The 21,615-nt window shown below is 59.1% G+C and overlaps 1 protein-coding gene and 1 long non-coding RNA gene across 6 annotated transcripts in view; both read right to left on the minus strand.

Annotated features, from left to right (window-relative positions):
• APMAP (adipocyte plasma membrane associated protein) overlaps positions 1-21,615 on the minus strand; it is a 78,338-nt gene that overhangs the window by 25,849 nt on the left and 30,874 nt on the right. Inside the window, exon 10 of one of the 4 annotated variants that reach the window (XM_064475948.1) lies at positions 18,338-18,358. The exons of 2 other annotated variants lie outside the window; for them this stretch is intronic. In XM_064475948.1, the coding sequence (XP_064332018.1) occupies positions 18,353-18,358 (6 nt within the window). In that variant the 3' untranslated portion in view covers positions 18,338-18,352. Of the gene's footprint in view, positions 1-18,337; positions 18,398-21,615 lie in introns of those variants that run through there. One more of the 4 variants, XM_064475947.1, reaches the window with a different exon arrangement.
• LOC135318542 (uncharacterized) lies at positions 2,361-17,739 on the minus strand. 2 transcript variants are annotated; one of them, XR_010376705.1, is made up of 4 exons: positions 10,876-17,739; positions 5,896-10,106; positions 5,648-5,723; positions 2,361-3,812 (listed from the first exon to the last, which is right to left on the minus strand). It is a non-coding gene; the product is annotated as an uncharacterized LOC135318542 (long non-coding RNA). The 2 variants fall into 2 exon arrangements; XR_010376704.1 differs by lacking the exon at positions 2,361-3,812 and having other exon boundaries at positions 5,700-10,106; positions 10,876-10,992; positions 11,244-17,739.

Here is a 21,615-nt window from a genome sequence, read left to right on the forward strand (position 1 = left end):
TCCAACCACGGCCTCTACTCTCGGTACTTCCTTCCATCCTGTGCACTGAAGCCCCGCCGGTGTCCTTATAAAGCCACGTGCAAACAGCCCTCACCTGGCCCCCAGACCACAGGGTCCCGGGAGGGGAGATGAACCCCACTCCCCAGCTGCCTCGGCCACATCAGGGCCTCGGTCCCTCCTGGGCCGTGAGCGCTGGGGGCAGCGTACCCCCCGCCCCGCACCCTCCCGGGTGCCCAGCGGCTGCTAGGCTGGCGTTTGGTGCCAGGTCTCACACGGCTCCTCCAAGACACAGGAAGGAAGCCAGCCTCGGGCGTGGGGGTGGAGGTCCCCTCCCCCTCCCCTCCTCTTCCCCCTCCCCCCCTCCACGGTGGTCCCTGAGGCCCCTCTGAAGGCTTGGGCCCACCGCGGTCAGTGGGCAGGCCCCGGCACTTGCTCCCTGACCCCCGATTCCCTCACTTCCTGGGGGCACAGCCCCCAGTAAAAGGTGAGCACAGGCTCTGAGTCTCTGGGGGCCCAGTCCAGGATGCCCACCCACTGCGCCCGAGGACGAATAAACTCTCACCGGTGGTCACCACGCTTTCCCGCCAGGAGCCGGGCCATGACTGCCCAGGAAACTGTCCCTAAACAGAGGGCAGGGCTCACCGTGCAAGTTGCTCCTGTGGGAACAGCCCACCAGCCGCCCCACCCAGCCTTCTAGGACCCGAGGTCTCCCCCCAGGAACTCTGGCCTGGATACACTCAGGGCCCAGCAAAGAGGCTGCCCAAACCCCTGGGAAGAGGGGATAGGTTCAAAAAGGATTTGACGAAATGGAACTGAAATCAGTCATTTGAACATTAAATCACAAAATTGCAAAGAACTCTGAGTTATTTTTATACCACACCCCGGGAGCTGAATATTTTGACAAATTAATCAGTTCTCCAAAATGGCATGTACATCTAAATTTCGGTTGCTTTGGATGAGCTGCTGTCCCGGTTGCTAGAATTCACCTCCGCCAGGCCGGGCGAGGTGAGGAGCCCCCTGCGACTGGGGGCCCACCTCCCGGCTTGCTGGGGCAGCCCCACCCACCTGAATGGGAAACCCGCCCATTCCCTGGAGAAGTTTCTTGAAGACCTGCTTGTTCATGCCTTGGGGATGACTGCTTTCCCAAGGCTGGCGGAGGGGGCGGCCGGCCACCGCCGGGAGGGCCTCTGCCAGTTTCTGCGGCGGCACACATGGCCGGGGAGATGGAGGTCGCCCGCCAGCTCCTCAGTGTCCTCCTGGCACGAGGCCACCACCGTGGGCAGCAGCCACAGAAGGCTCTCCTGGTTCCACCTGGAGGGTCACAGATCGCACCCCTCCACTGCCCCTCAAGTTCAGAATCAACAGTCACACTGATTCCCAGTTTCAAAACCCACTGAGACGCTTCAACAGCCGACCAGACACGTACGCGGACTCAATGTGGCAGGAACCAGATGTCAGAAACCAGCGCAGCCGACCCTGGAGAGGCAGCCGACCCTGGAGAGGCAGCCGACCCTGGAGAGGCAGCCTGGGTGCACAGACCCGGCTGCCCCATCCTGAGCCCTGGAACAGGCTCTTTCCCACCAGTGACCGGAGCCCCGACCCCGCAGCCCGCAGCCTGGGGCGGACGCCCACCAGGTGCTCCCCTCGGGACAGCACGTCCCTAAAATCAAGGCAGGAGGGACCGCATTCCTTCCCCGATGCTGTCCAACCCCACAAAGCACCCTTTACCCCCTGGGGAGGAAGGAGCAGGGGGGCAACTCGAGGCCAGGGCGCTCCTTTCCTGGAGGGAAGCAGCCGAGTGAGCTGCGGGGGTCCCACCAAAGGTTCTTAGGGACCCTCTGCCTCACGCCCACTTAAACTGGATCGCTTGCTGTGGCCTAAGCACGACTCCCTAAGGTGTTTCCCTCCGAACCTGTGCTCACACAGCGAGGTGACCCAGTGTGTGCACTTAGCCAAGTTCCCACGTGCGGGGACGGCAAGTGAGAGCCACCCCCGCCCCGAGCAGGTGGAGACGGGGCGTGGGCTCACGAAGCCCCCGCGCCCAGTTTACGCTGATTCAAGTGTAAGTCTGATTCCGGCGATGCAATGAGGCAGAGCCTCCTCACCCTATGAGAACCGGGCGTGGTCCCAGCCCCTCCAGCACCCGCCCTGCTGGCTGGGAGGCAACCCCCCAGGCCGCTCCCCCACGCCGAGGCAGTGGTCACCGGCACCAAGGCGGTCTCCTCCCTGCACACCCTCCCTCACCAGGATGCCTGGCCGGCTTCCGCCTGGGGCCCCGGCTTCCGCACTCCCTGCTGCAGTGCCCGGCACGCCCCCCACCCCCATCTTCCCAGTGCCGCCCTGCCCGCCTCCACCCCCTCCAGCACTGTCCCCGGCTCCTTCCCCTTTATTCCTCTTCTGAGAGCTCCCAGCCCCTGGCCACCTGTACCCCTCACTTCTTTTCCCTCCTCCTCTCCCGCTGGACCGAAACTCTTAATGGACGAGGAATTTTGTCCTCTTATCCAACCATTCTCCCCCGCACCCAGGAAACCCCCAGCTCACAGGAGCGACCTGACAGACTGGACTTAAAGGAAGGCAGGCAGCTTAATTAGCATATTATCAAAGGCCAACCCTTCAGCCCAAACGAGGAGGTTGTAGAGTCTCATTTCGTGTAGTGTCCGATTCTCAGAGGGTCTCCAAGCGCCCCCACAGCAGCATCACCCAGCCGGGGACCGCTGGCAGTGAGGACTGTCACCCGCTCTGAGCGTCCATGGCCACCTCCTTCCCCAAGGGACTCAGGCACAGCCCCCTCCTCCGAGCTGCCTCCAGGAGCCCCAGACGTTCGCGGAGCATCCTGGGGCCCCTGCGGGGAGTGCAGCGCAGGTGTCCTCACAGCAGGAGCAGGAGCAGGGCCGCCAGCGAGGGCGCCTGAGGGCACGTCACACAGCTGGCGTGTCCCCCCAACGAGCTGTGCTGTGGCCGCACTTGCTCCTCACAACCCCGGCCCCGAGTCTTCTTCAACATCCCAAACGCACGGAGAGCCGGCCCCGCACCCTTTGCTGGACCCCAGACCCTCCATGTCCCACGGGGCCGGAGTCCACCCAGCGCTGAGCCCGACACCTGCGGGCGGCCAGGCACACGTCCTCAGGTTACGGTTTCTCCAGGTGGACAGTCCCCTCTTTAAGATGTGACAGCCCAGGGCTCCTTCCATCTCGGGGAAGGACAGGTGTGGGGACAGGGCGTGCCTCCCTGTGGAGCAGAACTACAGGAGCGCAGTCGGCAAGGGTTTACGGCAGACACGGGCTCCCCGGGTGCACCGTTTATGCGGGCACGTTTGCAGTGAATCACGGCGCTCGGCCACACAGGCAGGCTTCCCGCTGCCACCCCCACCCAGTGCAGACTGGGGGGGAAGGGTGGAGCCGCAGCCCAGCCTGGGGCCGGTCTCTGCCCCCTAGGCCTTGCTGCCCCACGTCCGCTCATCCTGGGGTGAAGCAGGGACGCCCTTCCTGCTCTCAGCTCTCACTGCCCCGCCTGTTCCAGCTGCAAGTACAGAACAGCAACCATCCCGAAGTTAACGACATGACACACATTTTCATCACGCCTCACGCCATTAATTTTAGGATGGCCTGCTGGTCTGTGCTAGTGACTGGACTTCAGAAAGGGCACAGCAGGGACAGTTGTCTGCCCTACAACGTCTGGGGCTCCCAAGCTGGAGGGGCAGAGAAATGCAGGTGCTGGCAGACGCGGGTCCGGCTGGCGAGAGCCGCAGAGGTCCGGGCAGGCCCCTGGCAACGTCTGCTGGGATGTGAGTCCTCGAAACCAGATCATGGACCCTGTGCATCGAGTCAACGAGAAGTGAGAAAGATGAGAGGACCGTCACAGCCACAGGTTACAGAGCAGCTGTGGGTGGTGACGTGTGTCAGCCAGGATGTGTGCTCGGATCCCAGAGAATTCCCTGGAAGGTGTCTGAAGCCCGTATGCTCAGTGGGAGGCTGGGGACAGGCTCCCTGGGGCAGGAGAGAACTAGAAAGGCAGGGCTGCAGTGCGCCGTCCCTGGGGCGGATGCAGGTAGCCGCGGGTGGCTCTCGGTCACTTCACTCGAGATGCAAATACCGTGGCAGAAACAGCCAGTGGCTTGGCCTGAACCACGTGCCACGCCTGCCCCTGGAGAGAGTGTAATTCCCTAAAAGGAAACCAGGCTGCGGGCAGGTGGGGAGAGGTGCCGGCTCACGGCAGCGGGAGCGCTCGCGGCGAGCACGCAGAAGGAGCACACTCCGGAACCCAGCTCTGCTCTTCCCGTGGGGGCGTCCCCGCCACCACCAGCGGCCAGGAGCCGCCTCTGGTGAAGCAGTGCCGCCACCCCTACGCTTGCGGGCACAGATCCAAATGCCCAGCAGTGCCGGGAGGCCGGCCTCTGAAAGGAATGGAGCAGTGCCTGCGACTTTGTGCTTAAAAAGTGCAAAGCGGCCTTTGTTTACCAAGCTATCTGAAGATTGCACGTTGTCTCCAAGCCACTAACAGGGTGAACCCTCTGCTGCCTTAAACACAGAGTTGACAAGCTGTTATTTTAGATTTTCAGTAACCACGTATATTTAGCAATTAGGGACATGAGCGCTGCCAAGTGACTTTGGGAAACTGCTGCTGATGCTCGGATCCTGCAGGGCTTGTGTTTATTCCACTGAACGGGGATCCTGAGCACGTGGCTTCAGTCCAGCCTCCGTCCCCGCGTCCTCCACCTGACTACAAGCACGGGCAATACACTTCTGTTCTCCTCTAAACGCGCTCTGCCCCATGCTCATTCGAATGGTCTACACTGGCCACCGGACTCCCACGCTGCCCAGCAGGAACGATGGCCTGCCCCGTGGACACCCTGTCCACAGCCCCAGCCACTGCTGCAGGCCCTGGAGACCCTGTCTGGGGGCTTTCCTAACGTGGGGTCAGGCCAGAAGGGACCAGGCTGGACCCCCAGAACAGCCCTTCAGGCTTGGGCCGGGACGGCTCCCAGGTGGTCCCCAGAGGGCCCGGTGGGCTGAGCCCCCGCTCGCAGCTTCCTATGGCTCCTTCCTCCCCTGCGGCAGCCCGAGATCACCTCTCAGAGAAGCCACGTCACTCAAGCCCTCGTCCCTCGCGTCTGCCTCCGTGGGAGCCCACCCAAGCCACCCACCAGCCCCCATAAACCAGCCTCTTCTTTCTGCACCGGAAGAGAAGGTCCACGTGGGGGCACCAGGCAGCTGCTGCACTGCCTGGCCTAGGAGTCACCTGCAAGGCTCTGCAGAAGCGTGACAATCACCCCCTCCCCGTCCTCCCTTTTCCCAGGCACTCATACACCTCCTGGGACAGGACAGGCGGACAACAGGGAGGCCAGACGGGGCGACAGGCCCTGTGCTGGACCACCAGTGGGGACACGGGGCTCCCCCTCCGCGGACCCCCGCTGGTACTTGGACAAAAGTCACGTGGCCTGAGGGGCGACTGCCACCGACAGGTGCCTGTCCCGAGTGGCCTGCTCAGAGCCCTGGGCTGCGCGCAGTCTGCCCTGCCCTTGGGGGTCTGAGGCCAGGGGAGTCTGAGGGCCGCTGAAAGGAAACCAGGGGAGCATTCGCTCACGGCGGAGAAAGCGGGGCCGGGGCAGGCAGCCACCGGGTGGACCCTGAACCTCACCCCCACCCACCTGGGGGGCGATGTTGGGAGAAATCGCCGTGGTCTCCACACCACACGGCACGGATTCAAGCAACCTTTACTCACACCTGAGCCACAAAAAGAAGACGTTCAAAAGTAAGGCACACACAGGGAAAACGGTAGAAGCACCGACAGGTTCCATGAAAAGCGTCCTCTGGCCCATCAACCACCCCCCAACGTCGCCGCTCCGCCCCGCCCCGTGTTTATCCCAGCGCGTCCGCTTCTCCACTTCACACGGACCTGCCCTTTATCCCCCTGAACTACGTCTTGGAAACGCCTCCTTCTCAGTCAAGAGTCCCTCTTCCACTGCATTCACCTCCCCAGGAACGGCCCGCGGCCCACATGCAGGACCGTTGCCCCAGGTGAGGGGCGGACGCTGCCCCCGCGATCACCTGGCCGACTCCCTGCAGGCAGACAGAGGCTCCTGTCCACATTGGCCTGGCTGGGGTTCCAGGGCCTCAGTTCCCCTGTCATCCCACGGGGTCCTGCCAGCCCGTGTCGGGAAGGGCCCAGCACAACTGCGGGAACGGTCAAGAGAGGGGGTCCCTGTCTTCCTCCAACCCCCACTCCCAGGGACCCAGCTCATAGCGCTTCCGCCCAAGCCCACCGCAGTGACAGGGGCTGGGCGACGGGGCCACAGGTGGGGGGCCAGGGGGCTGGTCCCACACATCTGGGGACGTTCCTGGGCCAGAAAGCCCTGGCTGCTGGAGGCAGTGGAGGGAGGACTGGGATGCACCGAGTCCCTCCAAAACACCTGTGAGAGCCTGATCCGCCCATTTAACAAAGCGCAGCCTCTTCTCTGGGGAAAACTAACCCAGGACAGCCAAGCAGTGACTCACAGTCCAGGTGACAGGCACTGGCCGACGGGAGTGTCACAGCTCTTCAGACAAGGCCCAACAGTAGCTCACTCCAAAAACCCTGCAGGGGCTCAAAGAAAAGCTCGTCCACAGGTGTTCCCGGCAGCCTTACTCAGGATGGCCCCAGCGTGGAAACAACCAAACGTCCATCAAGGGATACGCGATGCCATCCACCCACATGGTGGATGCCAGGGCAGCACCCGGCCAGGGCTCCTTTGTCGGAAGCGGGTGAGGCTAGGGAAAGAGGGGAAAACGTTCCAAACCGACTCGGGAAGCCGGTGGGCCCGGCGGGAACCCACAGGTACATCTTCGGCCTGTTCTTTTAGGGATTTCATGGGAAGATCTTGGATCATAGGATCCTGGAAACTGTTGTCTCTTCCGGGCACAGGTCCCCCAGGGGGCCTAGGAGGAGAGGACATGAGACGGCTGATGGCTCGCTGGCCCCTCACTCTCTCAGGCCCCAGCTCCGCCAGCGGGACCCCCCTCTCCCGTCCCTGTGTTCTTGAGGCTCCTAGAAGGAAACAGAGAGAGCTCCATTCCATCAGCATAACATGTCCTTGCAGAGCATGAAAGTACGTGATTGCTTTTTGGAAACACCTGACCCACCTACTGGGGCAGCAACTCAGAAAATCTGGTAAGGTGGTAATGGAGAATGTGTCAGGTGCGAACACCCACTCTAAAAACACACTCATGTCACACTTCCCATAAAGGTCGAAATTAATGTTACCTTGAAAACATTTCTCAAAGTACAACTATCTTGACTCGTGCAGTGAACCCAATTCCTATTAGGTTTACAGTCTCGGGTTTAAGGCACACGCATCTCACCAGCAGGGCCTTACCAGTCACGCTGGAGGCTGAATTACAGTGGCACTCCAGGAGCGTACACCGCCTTGCTGGCTGCCTTGGTGACGCCTTCCCTCGGAAGCAAGCACACCTTGCCCAGCCCGGCCCACGACCACGTCTCCACCCACTCGGGTCACTCAGGCACAGACGTGTCCCCTCCCTGCTGGCGCCGTCCACCTCCGGGAGCCTCTGGCCGGGGAGCCGCCGACCAGGTGTCACTGCAGCCGCAAGGGGCGCCACGGCCCGCAGGGGGTGCGCAGCATGGACAGGGGTCCTGCTCGGGGGCCGTTTTCCAGACGCGGCCAGGAAGCCACAGGAAGAAGCATCCGCCCCGCCCAGCTTCTCCGGTGGAGCCTGGAAAGTGGGCGGCGGGTGGAAGGGGCCCAGGCAGCAGCTATGCACGCTGCACCCAGACCCTCTGTCATCACACAACCTGGACATCCTGGAGGGTGAGGCTGGGTGCTCACGGCCCAGATCAAGTGTCCACCACCTCTGCTTTTCCAGAGGCTCCGGGGAGGCCCCGACCAGGCTCCCGGAGGCAGAGCCCAGTTCCTTGTGTTGCAAGACGAGGCCCGACTCCGTGTGGCCGTCAGCCAAGGGCTGTCCTGGGCCCCGCGGGGCTCCTCACGCATCACACCCTCATCAAGTCCAGGAACGGGGCCTTGTGTGATGAGGTCAGGCCCACCAGGGTGACTTCCCACTTCCAAGGTCAGAGGACGCCTGCACGGGGGAAATCCCCTTGGCCCTGTGAGCACCGTCACCACGGGGCCAGCCCCGCCCTGTCACAGGCTGGGGGCCTGGGGGAGGTCTCGGGGCGCCTCTGGAGTCGGCCTGGCACACCCCACCCCCGGCGATCAGGAAACACTCACTGTGGCCGAGAGCATGTTGTCTCGGCAGCGTCCCCCGCCCTCCGCCTGCCCCGTTTCCGGGCCTTCCAGTGGCACTAATAATAATAGCAATAGCAATCGCGAAGGCCAGCCCTCTGCTCAGCCCCCGGCAGACTGGTCTCGTTCAAGACTCAGACCTCGTGGAGCAGGCTCCGTTACTAATCCCGCCCTGCAGAGGGGAAACTCAGAGAGGTTAGGCACCGTGCCCCGGGCCACACAGCGGTGCAGCGGCGGCGCAGACGCGGCTTGTGCTCTAGCTAACGGCCCCGCCACCGCTAGGCTCACCCCCGCCCCCGTGGCACCGAGGGCCTGCACGCAGTTCCCGCGAGCGGCCGTGGCCCCACCTGTGCGCAGCCCAGTCCCGCCTCCGGGCTGCCTCCCTGGCCCCTCCTGTGGGGGCCACTAGCCCAGAAATGGAAGCACGTCAGTAAGTGTTCGCAAGCTCAAGATAGTGAGAGATGTAGCTTAGTGCAGAAAATCGAGCCCGAGGGAGGAAGGAGTCCACGTGTCTAACCCATCACTCTGCTCCCAGCGAACAGAAAAAAGGAAACACGTCAGCCACAGAATCAACTGTGTGCAGAAATGGACGACACAGCTGCTCAGACAAAGCACAGCTCTTCCCAACTCAGAGCGAGAAAAACTGTCCCCGGAGCAGGGTGGCCGAGCCTCGGTCACTGTGGGGGAGAAGCCCTGGGCGGCACGTGCAGCCGGGGGTCCCTGCCCCAGTGTGAGCAGAACCCAGGGCGCCGCCAGGGCTGGAGCCCAGGAACCCCAGACTCGGCCCAGAGCGTGCAGGGGACGGGCTTCCCCGGGTCTGCAAGCGCCCTGACCGCCCTTCTCTCACCCGGAGCGGAAGCTCGCAGCTCAAGTCCTCACACCCAGGAGGGGCCCTGTAGGCAAGACTCCCTCTCTGCTGCCTAAACATACAATTAAATAAAATGGAATGGAATGGAATGGAGTAACTACAACACAGCAGAGCAAGGCTGGGTGACCCGACCTCGGCCTTGACCCGGCCTCGGCCTTGACCCGGCCAACCTAACCCTGAGCAGAGGCGGGGCCAGGTTTGCGCACATGCACACGCATGCACACGCACACTTACACACACGTACACAATTTTGATTTCAGCACATAAACACTCTCGTTTATAACTTTTCCATTTTCTGGTGTAGCCAAGAAATTTGGTCCCGAAATTTTCTAAAGCAAACAAGCAGTCACGAATCAGGAGCACAGGACAAGCTCAGGAGTGAAGTCACAGGAACACCTGGACGTGAGGGAAGAGCCGCTGGGGAGGCCGTCAGGATCAACCACCAGAAGCCCTGCTGCAGAGCGGCCACACCCGGGGCCAGCCGCTGGGACGGGCGAGGTGCCGCTGGGACGGGCGAGGTGCCGCTGGGACGGGCGGGGTGCGGCGTGGACGCACCATAGGAAGCGTTTGAGACGGATTTCCGGCCCGGTGGCCCAGAAGTGTGCCAGGGAGCTCAGAGCTTTCTGGAAGCATCCCGGAAACTCCCTCAACCCCACAGCCCACCTGCCTTTTCCACATTTGGACCTTGTGCCGGCTGCACCCCCAACCTGGCTCGGAAAGCCTCTCCCAACAGCCATCTCCTTTCTGCCCTCTGACCCCCAGCCAGGGGCTAAGCCTTGCACGGGGAACGACCCCAGTACTGGGAAGCGACATGGAACAAATCAGAGGAGACGGGGTCTGACGTGCTGACTCCAGAGGGTGTAGGCACGGGTGTAGCATCATGACTGTTGTGTGGGCCGAGGGTTTGTGTTCCTTCGCAACTCATGTGGGAGCCCTGCCCCCGTGGGATGGGGTTTGCCGGGGATTCGAGTTAGACTGGGGGAGCGCAGCATCAGCACCCTGGTGAGAAGAGACGGGCACCCCCCACCCAGTGTGAGGACCAAGCAAGAGGGTCCTCAGAGCAAAACCTACCTGCTGGCACCTTGAACTTGGACTCCCTGCCTCCAGAGCTGTGAGAAGTAAACTGCTGTTGAAGGCAGTCAGGCCGTGCTGTTTGTTACTACAGCCAAGCTGACTGATACAGGTTTAGGGCTAAGACGGTGCCCTGGTTTACAGAAGCTGAGCTCCACTAAATGGCCTCCATGACTTGCCAGCATTCCCTCCCTGGCCAGAGTCATTGTGTCTTTGATAAGCAGGAAGGTGCTCCCCCGCTCATCCTCGAACCCCCGTGCCCTCCGACCTTCCTCAGGAGCTCAGGGGTGGCTGGGAGCCAGGGATCAGCTCCCAGGAAGCCAGGATGTCCCCCAAACCTGGGCCCCAACCACAGGCATCTTCTCCTTCCCCGTCCTGCCTGGGGTCAGTGTCGATGCACCGGGTACAATGGGAGCCAGCAAACTCTCATCTTTGATTAGAAGGCTGCCGTTGGCCAGCCCGCCCACCCACCCACGTAGGCAGGTGCCTGGTCCAAACCACTGGCTGGCGGCCGAAAGCTAGAGGGAAGGTGGCCGTTTCTGCGGAACAGCTGCTCACACACGCTGGGGTGCAGAGCACGGACCCCGAGCTCTCGCCACACTAAGAATTGGGGGCTGAGAGAGGAGAGAGGAAACCATAGTTCCCAGCTCCACATATGAGCAAGATCGCATGGTGTTTGTCTTTCTGTCTGACTCACCTCACTTAGTACAACACCCGCAGGTCCAACCAGGTCTGTCCGTGCTGCAAAAGGCAAGACTTCATTCTTTTTCATGGCTGAGTCATATTCCACTGCACAATTTTGTTCTCCATTTACCTGTTGACAGACACGGAGGTTGCTTCCATGTCATGGCTGTTGTAAATAGTGCTGCAGTGAGCACGGGAGTGTAGATATCTTTTCAAGTCAGTGTTTTCATTTTCTTCAGTTAAATACCCAGAAGTGGAATTACTGGATCACACAGTAACGCTGCTTTTAGTTTTTTGATGAACCTCCGCACTGTTTCCCACAGGGGCTGCACCCATTCCCACCAGCAGTGCCCAAGGGCACCCTTGTCTCCACATCCTCACCAATTTGTGGTCTTCGTGATGACGACCATCCTGACAGGTGCGAGGCTGTATGTCATTGTGGTTTTACTTTGCATTTCTCTAATAATCAGCACTGTTGAGCGTATTTTCATGTGTCTGTTGACCATCTGTATGTCTTCTTTGGAAAAAACGTCTATTCAGGTCTTCTGCCCATTTCTTTTTTTTTAATTGAGTTACAGTCAGTTTACAATGTTGTGTCAATTTCCAGTGTAGAGCACAATTTTTCAGTCATACACGAACATACACATACTCGTTGTCACATTCTTCTTCACTGTGAGCCTTGTGTATCTCGCCCTGTGCTTGCCCGTTTCTGATTGGATTGCTTTTCTGAGGCTGAGCTGTGTGAGCTGTTTATAAGTGTTGGGTATTAACCCCTTGTTGGTCACATCATTTGTAAATATTTTCTCCCATTCCGTAGGTTTTCTTTCTGTTTTTTTGTTTGTTTGTTTCCTTTGCTATGTAAAAGCTTTTAAGTTTAATTAGGTCCCATTTGTTTATTTTTGCTTTTATTTGTTTTGACTTAGGAGACAGGTCCAAAAAAATACTGACAAAGAGTGTTCTACCTATGTTCTCTTCTAGGAATTTGATGGTTTCAGGTCTTACTTTTAGGTCTATAATCCATTTTGAGTTTATTTTTATATACAATGTTAGAGAATGTTCTAATCTCATTCTTTTACATGAAGCTGTCCAGTTTATTGAAGAGATTGTCTTTTCTCCACTGTATATTCTTGCCTCCTTTGTTATATATTAATTGACCACAAGTGCGTGGGTTTATTTCTGGGCTCTCTATCCTGTTCCATTGATCCATGTGTCTGTTTTGGGGCCAGTGCCATACTGTTTTGATGACTGTCGCTTTGTAGTATAGTCTGAAGTCAGGGAGGGTGAGCCCTCCAGTCATGCATGTTTAACTAAGAGTCAGTCACCAGATGCACCCAAAGTCTTGTGCACAAGGAGGCCTGTGACAGAGCTATTTATCCTCATGAAAAATTACAAACAACAGGCTTCACAGATAAGTTACATGCAAGAGATTACTTTGTAGTGCAAAAATTACATTTTCACTTGAAAAATCAATTAAGCTAATCAATTTATGGTGTGTGCACTCCTGTGTGTCTATTATACTTCAAGAAAAAGAAACTAAAAGTTTTATTTTTGAAGAATACTTAATGACATACTTAAATGCTAATAATATAATGTTAAGTAAGAGACAATTGCATGTATCATAGGAGCCTAATGTTAAATATGTATAAAATTGTGTATATAAACATTTGTGTGTGTATGATTGAAAGAAATCCACAAAGATATTGTGGAAAATTGTCTGAGGACAGTAAGATTGTGTGCAAGTTTGCACGTTTTCTTGTATTTGCTGTACTCTGCGGTACAATAATTCAAATTTTCTGCATAACATTATTGGAGAGAGGGAGGAAAGGAAGGAAGGAAGGAAGGAAGGGAGGGAGGGAGGGAGGGAGGGAGGGAGGGAAAGAGGAAGAGAAACTCCACGGAGATCCTCTCACTTGACACGTGGACATCTAGGGACAGCTGGAAACGTTGAAAGACTCAAACCCTAGTTACATACGTTTCAATTATTTGAAAAGCGTTTCTGTGGTTTGGCTTCCAGCCCCCAGTCTCTTCCCAAAGCTCCAGAGTCCAGGAGGAGAAAGGTGCCCGGCGTGTGCCTCCTCCTCTGGACCAGGCACGTGGGCCCCGCCGTGCAGAGCTGCTTACCGGACTCTGAGGGCGGCCCTCCTCTCTGGGGTGCAGACGCGCTGCTGGCAGGGGTTAGGATGTGACAGTGAGTCCACCGAGGAGGGCGGTGCCGGCCCCACAAGGCCCGGAGCTGGCTCTCCTGCCACCAAATCCACCCCCGGGAGAAATGCCCAGAAACCAGCTCAGTCACCACAGAGGGAGGTTCATGTTCAATCAAGATGCATCTGATCCTAGCAGCTGGGCTGGCTCCGCCCTCTGAAAAGGAACCGCGTCTGAGCGCAAGGACACAGTTACAAAACCAAAAATGTTCCTGTAAAGGCAGCCAAGAAACTCTGACCCTGAATTCCCCAGGAGCTGGAGCGGACACACTGCACTGCCTGCCCGCAGGCTGCAGGCGAGCAGGTGGGGACAGTCACCATCATTTCAAATGATGAGGAACGACCGCTGAGTGAGGACCAAAGGTCTCCTGGGAGTTGTTTGGAAAATGGTGGAAACACATCGTTTGAGAAGGACCAGGTGAAGAGCAAGAGAGAAAGCGGGGAAAGAGAAAGAAAGGCGATGTCTCCGAATGGGGAAAAATGCCTGCCGGTAACGTGCACCATCCGCTGCTAAGATGAGCTCGTGGGAAACGCGACTGGGCCACAGTGAGAAGAGCAAGAGGGTTATCACCCGTCAGACTGAAATCCGAGTTCAATGACCTCAGCACCCAGCGCTCAGCACCCAGCGCTCAGCACCCAGCACTCAGCACCCAGCGCTCAGCACCCAGCACTCAGCACCCAGCACTCAGCACCCAGCGCTCAGCACCCAGCGCTCAGCACCCAGCACTCAGCACCCAGCGCTCAGCACCCAGCGCTCAGCACCCAGCACTCAGCACCCAGCGCTCAGCACCCAGCACTCAGCACCCAGCGCTCAGCACCCAGCGCTCACCACCCAGCGCTCAGCACCCAGCACTCAGCACCCAGCGCTCAGCACCCAGCACTCAGCACCCAGCGTTCAGCACCCAGCACTCAGCACCCAGCGCTCAGCACCCAGCGCTCACCACCCAGCGCTCAGCACCCAGCACTCAGCACCCAGCGCTCAGCACCCAGCACTCAGCACCCAGCGTTCAGCACCCAGCACTCAGCACCCAGCGCTCAGCACCCAGCGCTCACCACCCAGCGCTCAGCACCCAGCACTCAGCACCCAGCACTCAGCACCCAGCGCTCAGCACCCAGCACTCAGCACCCAGCGCTCACGGGCCGGATGCAGACCCCGCCTGCTGCTGCGAATTCCTGCAGCCTTTGGGGGAAGAGTCTGCAAAAGCTGTTAAGTCTCCAAATGACACACTCACCGACCCAGCCATCTCGCCCTGGGAACTCATCCCACAGGAACAGGCAGCAACTTCCAAGGCCTGTGACCAGCGGGGTCGCTGGGTGGCTGTGTGCTCAGATCTCAGCGTTTCTGAGGCAGCAGGAGACTGCAAAACACCTGACTTCTCGGCAAAATAAAAAGATAAAAGTCTTCGAAAAGGAGTTAAATGAACTGCGGCAGAGTTGTTCTCTGGAGAGTCAGGTGTCGGCGGATGGACTGCCGAGCTGGGAGGAGCGGGCCGTGTGTGTTGTGGGAACAATGGCTTTTATTAACACCTTTGTTGTGCTATGGTTCCTGCACAGTAAACTGCACCTATTTCAGATGCACTATTTGATGAGTCTTGATAGATACAAACACCCATGAAATCACCACCACAATCACAACAGCTCACATTTCCATCACTCCCAAGGGGTGCAATTAAAATTTTAAACTTTAAAAAAAAACTCAAGTTACAATCCCAGCTCAGAGGGTCTAAGTACATCTCAATTACAAAAGTGGAAACCACTCATCAAAGTGACAGCCCTCTGCTCGTGAAGATGTTTAGGTGACCGGGAAGCGGGGGCAGAGGGGCCGGCGCAGCGGGCTGGGGCGGCCCCCGTGCAGACCTCCCCCCAACACCCCCAGCAGTCACCACAAGGTGGGCTGGTCCCCAAAGCCCTCTGGTCCTGTGGACAGAGATGCCGGGGCTGCGCTTGTGGGCAGGATGTGGCAGGTGGCTACTGTTGGGGCCACAGGTCTGCCTCCCCGGCCCCTACCCTGAGAGGCCAGGCCGCCATGGACCCCAGCCCACCAAGCCAGGGGACGTCAGCAGCTCTGAGTCCTCCTGCGGCTGTGGAGATGACCCCATACCTGGCTGACTAGGGGCGAGACTCCTGCCCCCGCCTTCAGAACGGGAGAGAGGGAGCCCGAGGTGAGGTGACCCACCCCACCCCACAGCTTCCAGGCGGCGGTCAGGGCCCGAGCTTGAGCCCCAGACCCCAGCAGCCTCCAAGGCCATGTCTCCCAGCTCAGCCCGCCTGTTTCTGACGCTACAAGTTCTGACTAAGCCTTGCCCCCCCAACCCCAGCAGAGTGGCCCCGCTATCATCTCTGACTGGGAGGAGCTGCCCTCGAGCTGGAGCCCATAAAACTCAATCCACGCCCGTCAGCTCAGAGCAACGGCCTTCAGGACGGCATAAATCAGTCACAGGGGGCCTTGGGCTGTGGAGGACAATAAAACACACTGACGCTGGCAGGAGTTAATTACAGTTTTACAAGAGTATGCTCTCAGAGGCCGCTGAGTTCAAGCCAAACCCCAAATGCAGACAGAAAGTAATGAAATTCATACGGGTCCCCAGCCTGGCCGTCCACGTAGGTACCAATATGCCATCACAATTAACACGTTTCCTTTTTCTTTAATGACTCACTTTGCAACAGCACAGTGTGAAAGATGGCGTCCCCTGTCTGCAGAAAGAGGCAAAGGCATTCTCAGAGGCACACACACATTTTTACAGAACGTTTTGCTTTGGGCAATGAGGAAATACATTAAGCAAAGAAAGGGTGTTGGGGCCATGGCCCATCCAGGCCTAATCATGCCGCCTCTCTCCAGGGACTTGGCCAGGACCCCATCCCCTGCCAGTCAGGGGAGCCAGTGGACACCCAGGCAGCAGCAGTGCCACAGAGAGGCACTGGGCTGGCCCACGTCTGACTTGCGGAGCCACGCAGCCTGCAGGGGAAACCACAGAGCAGTGAAGGCGCCTGCCCCATGGCCAGCAGCCGGGGCACCGGGGCAGCCGGGAGAGGAGCTGGCACGGCCTATCAGGGTAGAGACAGTGGCACCCGCAGGCCACGAGCATGTGTCCACACCTGTTCCAAGGGCCACCCAAGATTCTGGCTGAGGAGTCATTTTAGGGATAACTGTACCTCTGAGGGGCTGCAACAGCGCAACCAGCGGTTCTCAGCTTGTCCACCTCACTGGGGGCTGGCTAGGGCCACACGTTCCAGGACTCCTGGACCATAACCCCTGCAGCGGGCCCAGCACAGCTCTAACAACCCCACGGGGTTTGGACTCTTTTTTTTTTTTTTTTTTTTTTTTTTAAATGAAGGGACTGGGGATTGAACCCAGGACCCTGTGCATGCTAAGCATTTTCTCTACCCCTGAGCTGTCCCCTTCCCCAGGTGCTGACTCTTAATTCCCTTCAACGCCTTCTTTTGAAGAGTATGCCTGGGAGAAATGGAGCCTGGCCCTGTGACGGTTGGAGTGACGGAACAGCCTGAGCAGGCAGCGAGTCTCCCGCCTCCAGGGGAGTTTAAACCGAGGCCACGCTGTCACTGGGCAGGATGAGGCCCCTGGCATTCAACTGTGCAAAAACAGCAGGACAAATTGATGAGTGGTGGACAAAGCCAATGCAGAGAAAGTTACCTGTGGCTTCCGGGGTGACACGTGAGTGTCCATGGAACAATTCATTCAACTTTTCTGAAAATCATTGTAATAAAAAGGGTGTTGAAGAAATCAAGTGAAGAATTGAGTTTCATGATCACCCCTTTGGCCCTGGATTCAAGGTTCTTGGACACTGACACCCACCACAAACATGCACACACACAAACACACAAGCACACCACACACGATGTGTAAGTCCAACCAGCCCTGGAGCCAGAGGGTCAACACTTCATGATTAAAAAGCCACCAAAAATGGGACGAAGGAGAGGGAGTTGGTGAAGTCAACCTCGGCTCACCTGCACAAAGGGGCTTAGCTCAAGAAAGACCAACCCAGGGTCGTGAAATTGCACTCTGGAGATTCCACACAAGGACTATGCAAACTAACAGCAGAAGGAAAGCCAGAGAAATGGGTTACCCACATCAGCGTGGAGCCCAGTGACCCAGCCGAGGGTCACAGACACCCAAGGGGAGGTACTCCTAGCGCCTAAGGGACCGTAATAAATGGGTCCTCCGAGGGGGACTGAGGCAGAGAAGCCGTCTCCCTCCACTCAAATCAGCAAACGTCTTCTGAAACCAGGAGGAGAGCAAACCAGGGCCGTGGGGTGGGCGGTGGAGACCCAGCTGTTCTCCAAGGTCTACCTGGACCCCGGGAGCTTCGAAATGCTCACTCCCAGCCCCACATCCAGGCCCAAGGAATGGGGGGTTCACGCAGGAACAGTCTGCGTTTTCACCAAGCTTGCGGGGCTGCTCTGATGAGCGTCCCTGAGAACCCAGAGCCCACCGGGAAGCTGCAGGAGACTGGAGGCAGGTGCTGTTGTCACCCTGCCCACATCGCAGTGCCTGTCGGGGACGATGTGCGGCTGGGGGGACACTGCAAGCACCGCCCCTGCCCTCAGCCCGCAGCCCAGCAGCTTCCTCATCCCCCAGGCCGGCTCTGAGACCCCTAGCTGCCCAGCGAGAACCTGCTCATCAGCCCACCATCAGGGGCTGTGTCCCGCCCCACTCCACCCACGGCCCCACCCACTCTCCACCCATGGCCCCACCCACTCTCCACCGCGGCCCCACCCACTCTCCACCCAGGCCCCACCCACTCTCCACCCAGGCCCCACCCACCCTACACCCATGGCCCCACCCACTCTCCACCCAGGCCCCACCCACTCTCCACCCTTGGCTCCACCCACGGCTCCCGACCTGGAAATAAACGACGACCACCCAAAGAGAACAAGCAAAAGCTACTTATTGGGAGCTTCTGACAGCAAGGGGGCTCAGCCACCGTCCCCCGTCCCCGCGTGGCAGAGACGCACGCAGGCAGGGGAGTGGGAAACTCTACGACGGGAAAGGGAAGTTTCAGGCGGGCGAGGGCGCGGGAGGCGGGTGACCAGACGCGGGGCACGCAGGGCTTTCTTCGCTGGGTGATGCCAGGGCAGAATGGGGACAAAATTAGGGAAGCTGGAGGTTACTGACCCGGCCGGACCGTTGGGCTGATTGCGGCAGAGGCTGTGGTCTGTCTCCCTGGCGGAGCTGCAGGGTGTGGGCAGGGTGCCCTGGTCACACTGTCCACAAGAGCATGTGCCTCTCACCGGTAGCCTCCCCAGATGCCAAGCACTCCGACCCTTGTCTCAGGTCTGCTGGGTGGGGGAGCTGAGCTCAGCGCAAGACCCTCCCTGAGGAGGAGGGTGAAGGTAAGTGCCTGTAAGCCAGCTGAGCGGAGGCCCCTGGAGGCCCCCCCCCCCCCAGCTCTCCGCATGCCTCCTTGCGGGCCACAGGGACACCCGTCTCCTCAGGTCCAGCAGCGGGCCTTCCTCTCCCCAACGCCCCCGGGGCCCACACATCAACGGCCCCAGAGAGGCCCACACCCGAAGCCTCAAACCTGTGACTGTGGTTCTTTTCAGGGGAAGGGAGGGGCTCTGCAGATGTGAAGAAGGACTGTGAGATTGGGCGGGGGGACCCTAGATGTAATCACATGAACCTTCAGAGCAGAGAATGGGACTTTGGTGAGAAAGGGGTGAAGACGGGTCAGGGAGGTGCCTCCCTGGCAGTCGACAGCCCGTGTCCCCGTCCTGGGGCTGCTCTGCGCTCCGGCACTCCAGCATCCTGCCCTGCGTCTCCCCTCCTTACCCTCTGGTCCCGGCCCCTCCAGGAGTTCCCAAGTCCCAGCTCCAGACCCTTGGGGGAGGGATGTCCCCGACACCCCTTGGATATAAAACCCAGTTGAAGGGAGTTCAGCCCATGGTGGGACCTCAGGGCACGTGGGCAACACAGGTGGACACAGAGTCCAAATCGGCATGCGGCCCTTGGCTCTCCCAATGCCAGGTCACAGGTCACACTGCTGCCACTGTCCTGCAGCATGAGGCCTAAATGGCTGCTGGGCGAGGGCCTGGATGATGGCTGCAGAGCCAAGTTCCCTGTCAACACCACCACTTGCTCCTCCAGCAAACCCTCCTAGGGTCGAGTGGGCCCAAGGATGACCCAGAGATTGAGGCTGAACCACCAGGGCCCCAAGCTGAGAGCCCCCATTCCTCACAGAAGAATCACGAGTAAAGAGGGGCAACGCTGCCCTTCTGCCCACCTCACCAGGCCAGGGGCTGCCAGATTAGCACATCAAAATTCAGGGAATTTAATTGTTGGAGAATGAGTGATTTTAGTATAAGTATTTCCCATGCAAAATTTAGGATATACTTATTAAAAATGTATTTGTTTTCTCTGAAATTCAGATTTACTGAGTGCCCTGTATTTTAACTGGCAACCTTAGGTAACGAGGTATCAGAGGCCAGACCAGGCCTTTATGGGAACTGGAAAGTTCAGCAGTGTTCTCCTTTAGCAAGAAGGCCACAGCACTCTGGGGGCTACACGTACAGTGGGATGGACAAACAGGAGACACCTGTCCTCCTCCAACCACAGAGCACAAGTCTTTCAAGTCACCTGCCCACCGAGTAACAAACTGAGCGGACGTGGGCCGATCGGAACGCACTCCAGCAGCTGCTATCAGTCCCTGCTGAACTGCTGGGCTGCAGGGCCCCTGTGCGTACTGCCCGGCCCCGGCCCCGGCCCTGCCCAGCACCGCGGCTGCAGGGTGAAGTCAGGGAGACAGGTCCCCTCCAGAGAGGTTCACACCTCAAATCCCTCTGGACCCACGTGAGGCAGGTAACTTCCAAAGGCGCTCACGACAACACGTCCCCCACGCGCCCTGCTTACGGGGGCGCGGGTGTGCTGGGGGGGGGGTCTGCTCTACTCCCCTCCCCCTCCTTTGAATCTAGGAAGGTCGGCTGTTACGGCAGAAGCACCAAGTGACTGTGAAAGCTGACTCGTACACGGGGGTGGCTGCCTGGATTCTGGGGACACTCACTGTTAGAACCCGGCCATTACACCGACAGCCCCAGGGAGCCTGCCAACAACCAGGTGATCCCAGGCCCCAGCCTGAGGGTCCTCCCAGGGACATCCCAGACCTCGAGGACAGCGGTGTCCACACGAGCCCCGAGATCCACCGGGACGCGCCCCCCTCGCCCCCACCTCAGGCTGAGAACTGTGTTTCCCTAGAGGGGCCAAGGGCGACTCGAGCAGGGGTCCCAGAGCTGAGGTGAAGTCCCCCGTCATGGCCCTGCTCGTTTCTTGGGTCACAGCGCCACCGTGTGGACAAGGTTCTGCGGGTCGCCCGCTGCTCTTCAGAGACAGGTCCAGACGACGAAGTGTAGCCCGATGACCATGCAGCCTTGAGAAAATGAAGAACGAGCAGGACACAGAGGTGTCACAAGCCTGTCAGAGAGTCCTCCCCGGGGACAAGCGGCTTTGTGTTCATTCCGTACAGCATTTAGGTGCGCGAAAGTCACACCCCCTAGACCCTTCCCTCAGGCGCCTCTCAACTGCCCTGCAAGGCTCTGTGACACTTCTGCTCACAGTCACGCCCGGTGCCATGCCAGCAGGCTTGGGCCACCATCAGAGACCCCGTGGCAGAGCTGGCGCCTGCGGGCTGGCCGGGAGGGTAGGGAGCCCCAGGCAGCCCCAGGCTCAGGCCCTGCGCCAAGGCGGCGACATGGGTGCAGGGCAGGGGCCGGGGCCTCACCGCCCACCTGGCTCTGCAGAACCTCCCACAGTCTCTCACCCCGTTGTGCTTCAGTTTCCTCGACTATCAAATGACGGTGCAGGACAGCTGAGAAAAGGGCCCGGGAGGGACAGAGGGTGCTGTCAACATGCCCTCGCACCACCACCACCTCTGTGATCAGAGCTAATGAGCAGCCTCTGCTGGCGGAGCCCCGGGCTCCCAGCCCAGATGGAGGGACGGGGCAGGAAGCTTGGGACTTGGCAGGATCAGGACAGCTTGGGTGTCCCATTCGCTCCTCAGCCGAGTGGCCGGGTGGCTGGGGAAGGACAGCCGAGAGACCGGACGGTCTGGCCACCAGCAGTGGGCACACCCTGGAGGCCAGGAGGACGTCATGGGTTCCAGTGACCTTCCAGGCCGAGACAGTTAACCCTGGAGGCAAAAAGGCCTCCTGGGGGGCTTGTGAAACTGACTCCTGGGCCCCCCTCAGAGTCGGATCCGAGGTCTGGGGGAGAACCCGAGACTGCTTATCCATCAGGCTCCCAGGGAGTGCTGACCCTCTGGCCTGGGGACCGCCCTTCAAGCAGGAGGCGGGGGCAGGAAGAGTGAGTCAGGAACAGACCAGCAAATGAATGAGCGGGACTCAGGACAGAGCCCACGACCCCCCAGCAGTCAGGCCACAGACGGGGCAGAAACAGTGCACGTAACAGGCTCGCACACGGTAACACACGCAGACACTGATGCATGAACACGCAGACACAAGCCACACACACTTACACACAGAGACAGGCCCAGGCACACGCATTCTCCAGAGAACCGGAACCAGAACCAGCAGGTGCCGGGCGG

This window comes from Camelus dromedarius, chromosome 18, assembly GCF_036321535.1.
Source record: "Camelus dromedarius isolate mCamDro1 chromosome 18, mCamDro1.pat, whole genome shotgun sequence".
NCBI lineage: Eukaryota > Metazoa > Chordata > Mammalia > Artiodactyla > Camelidae > Camelus > Camelus dromedarius.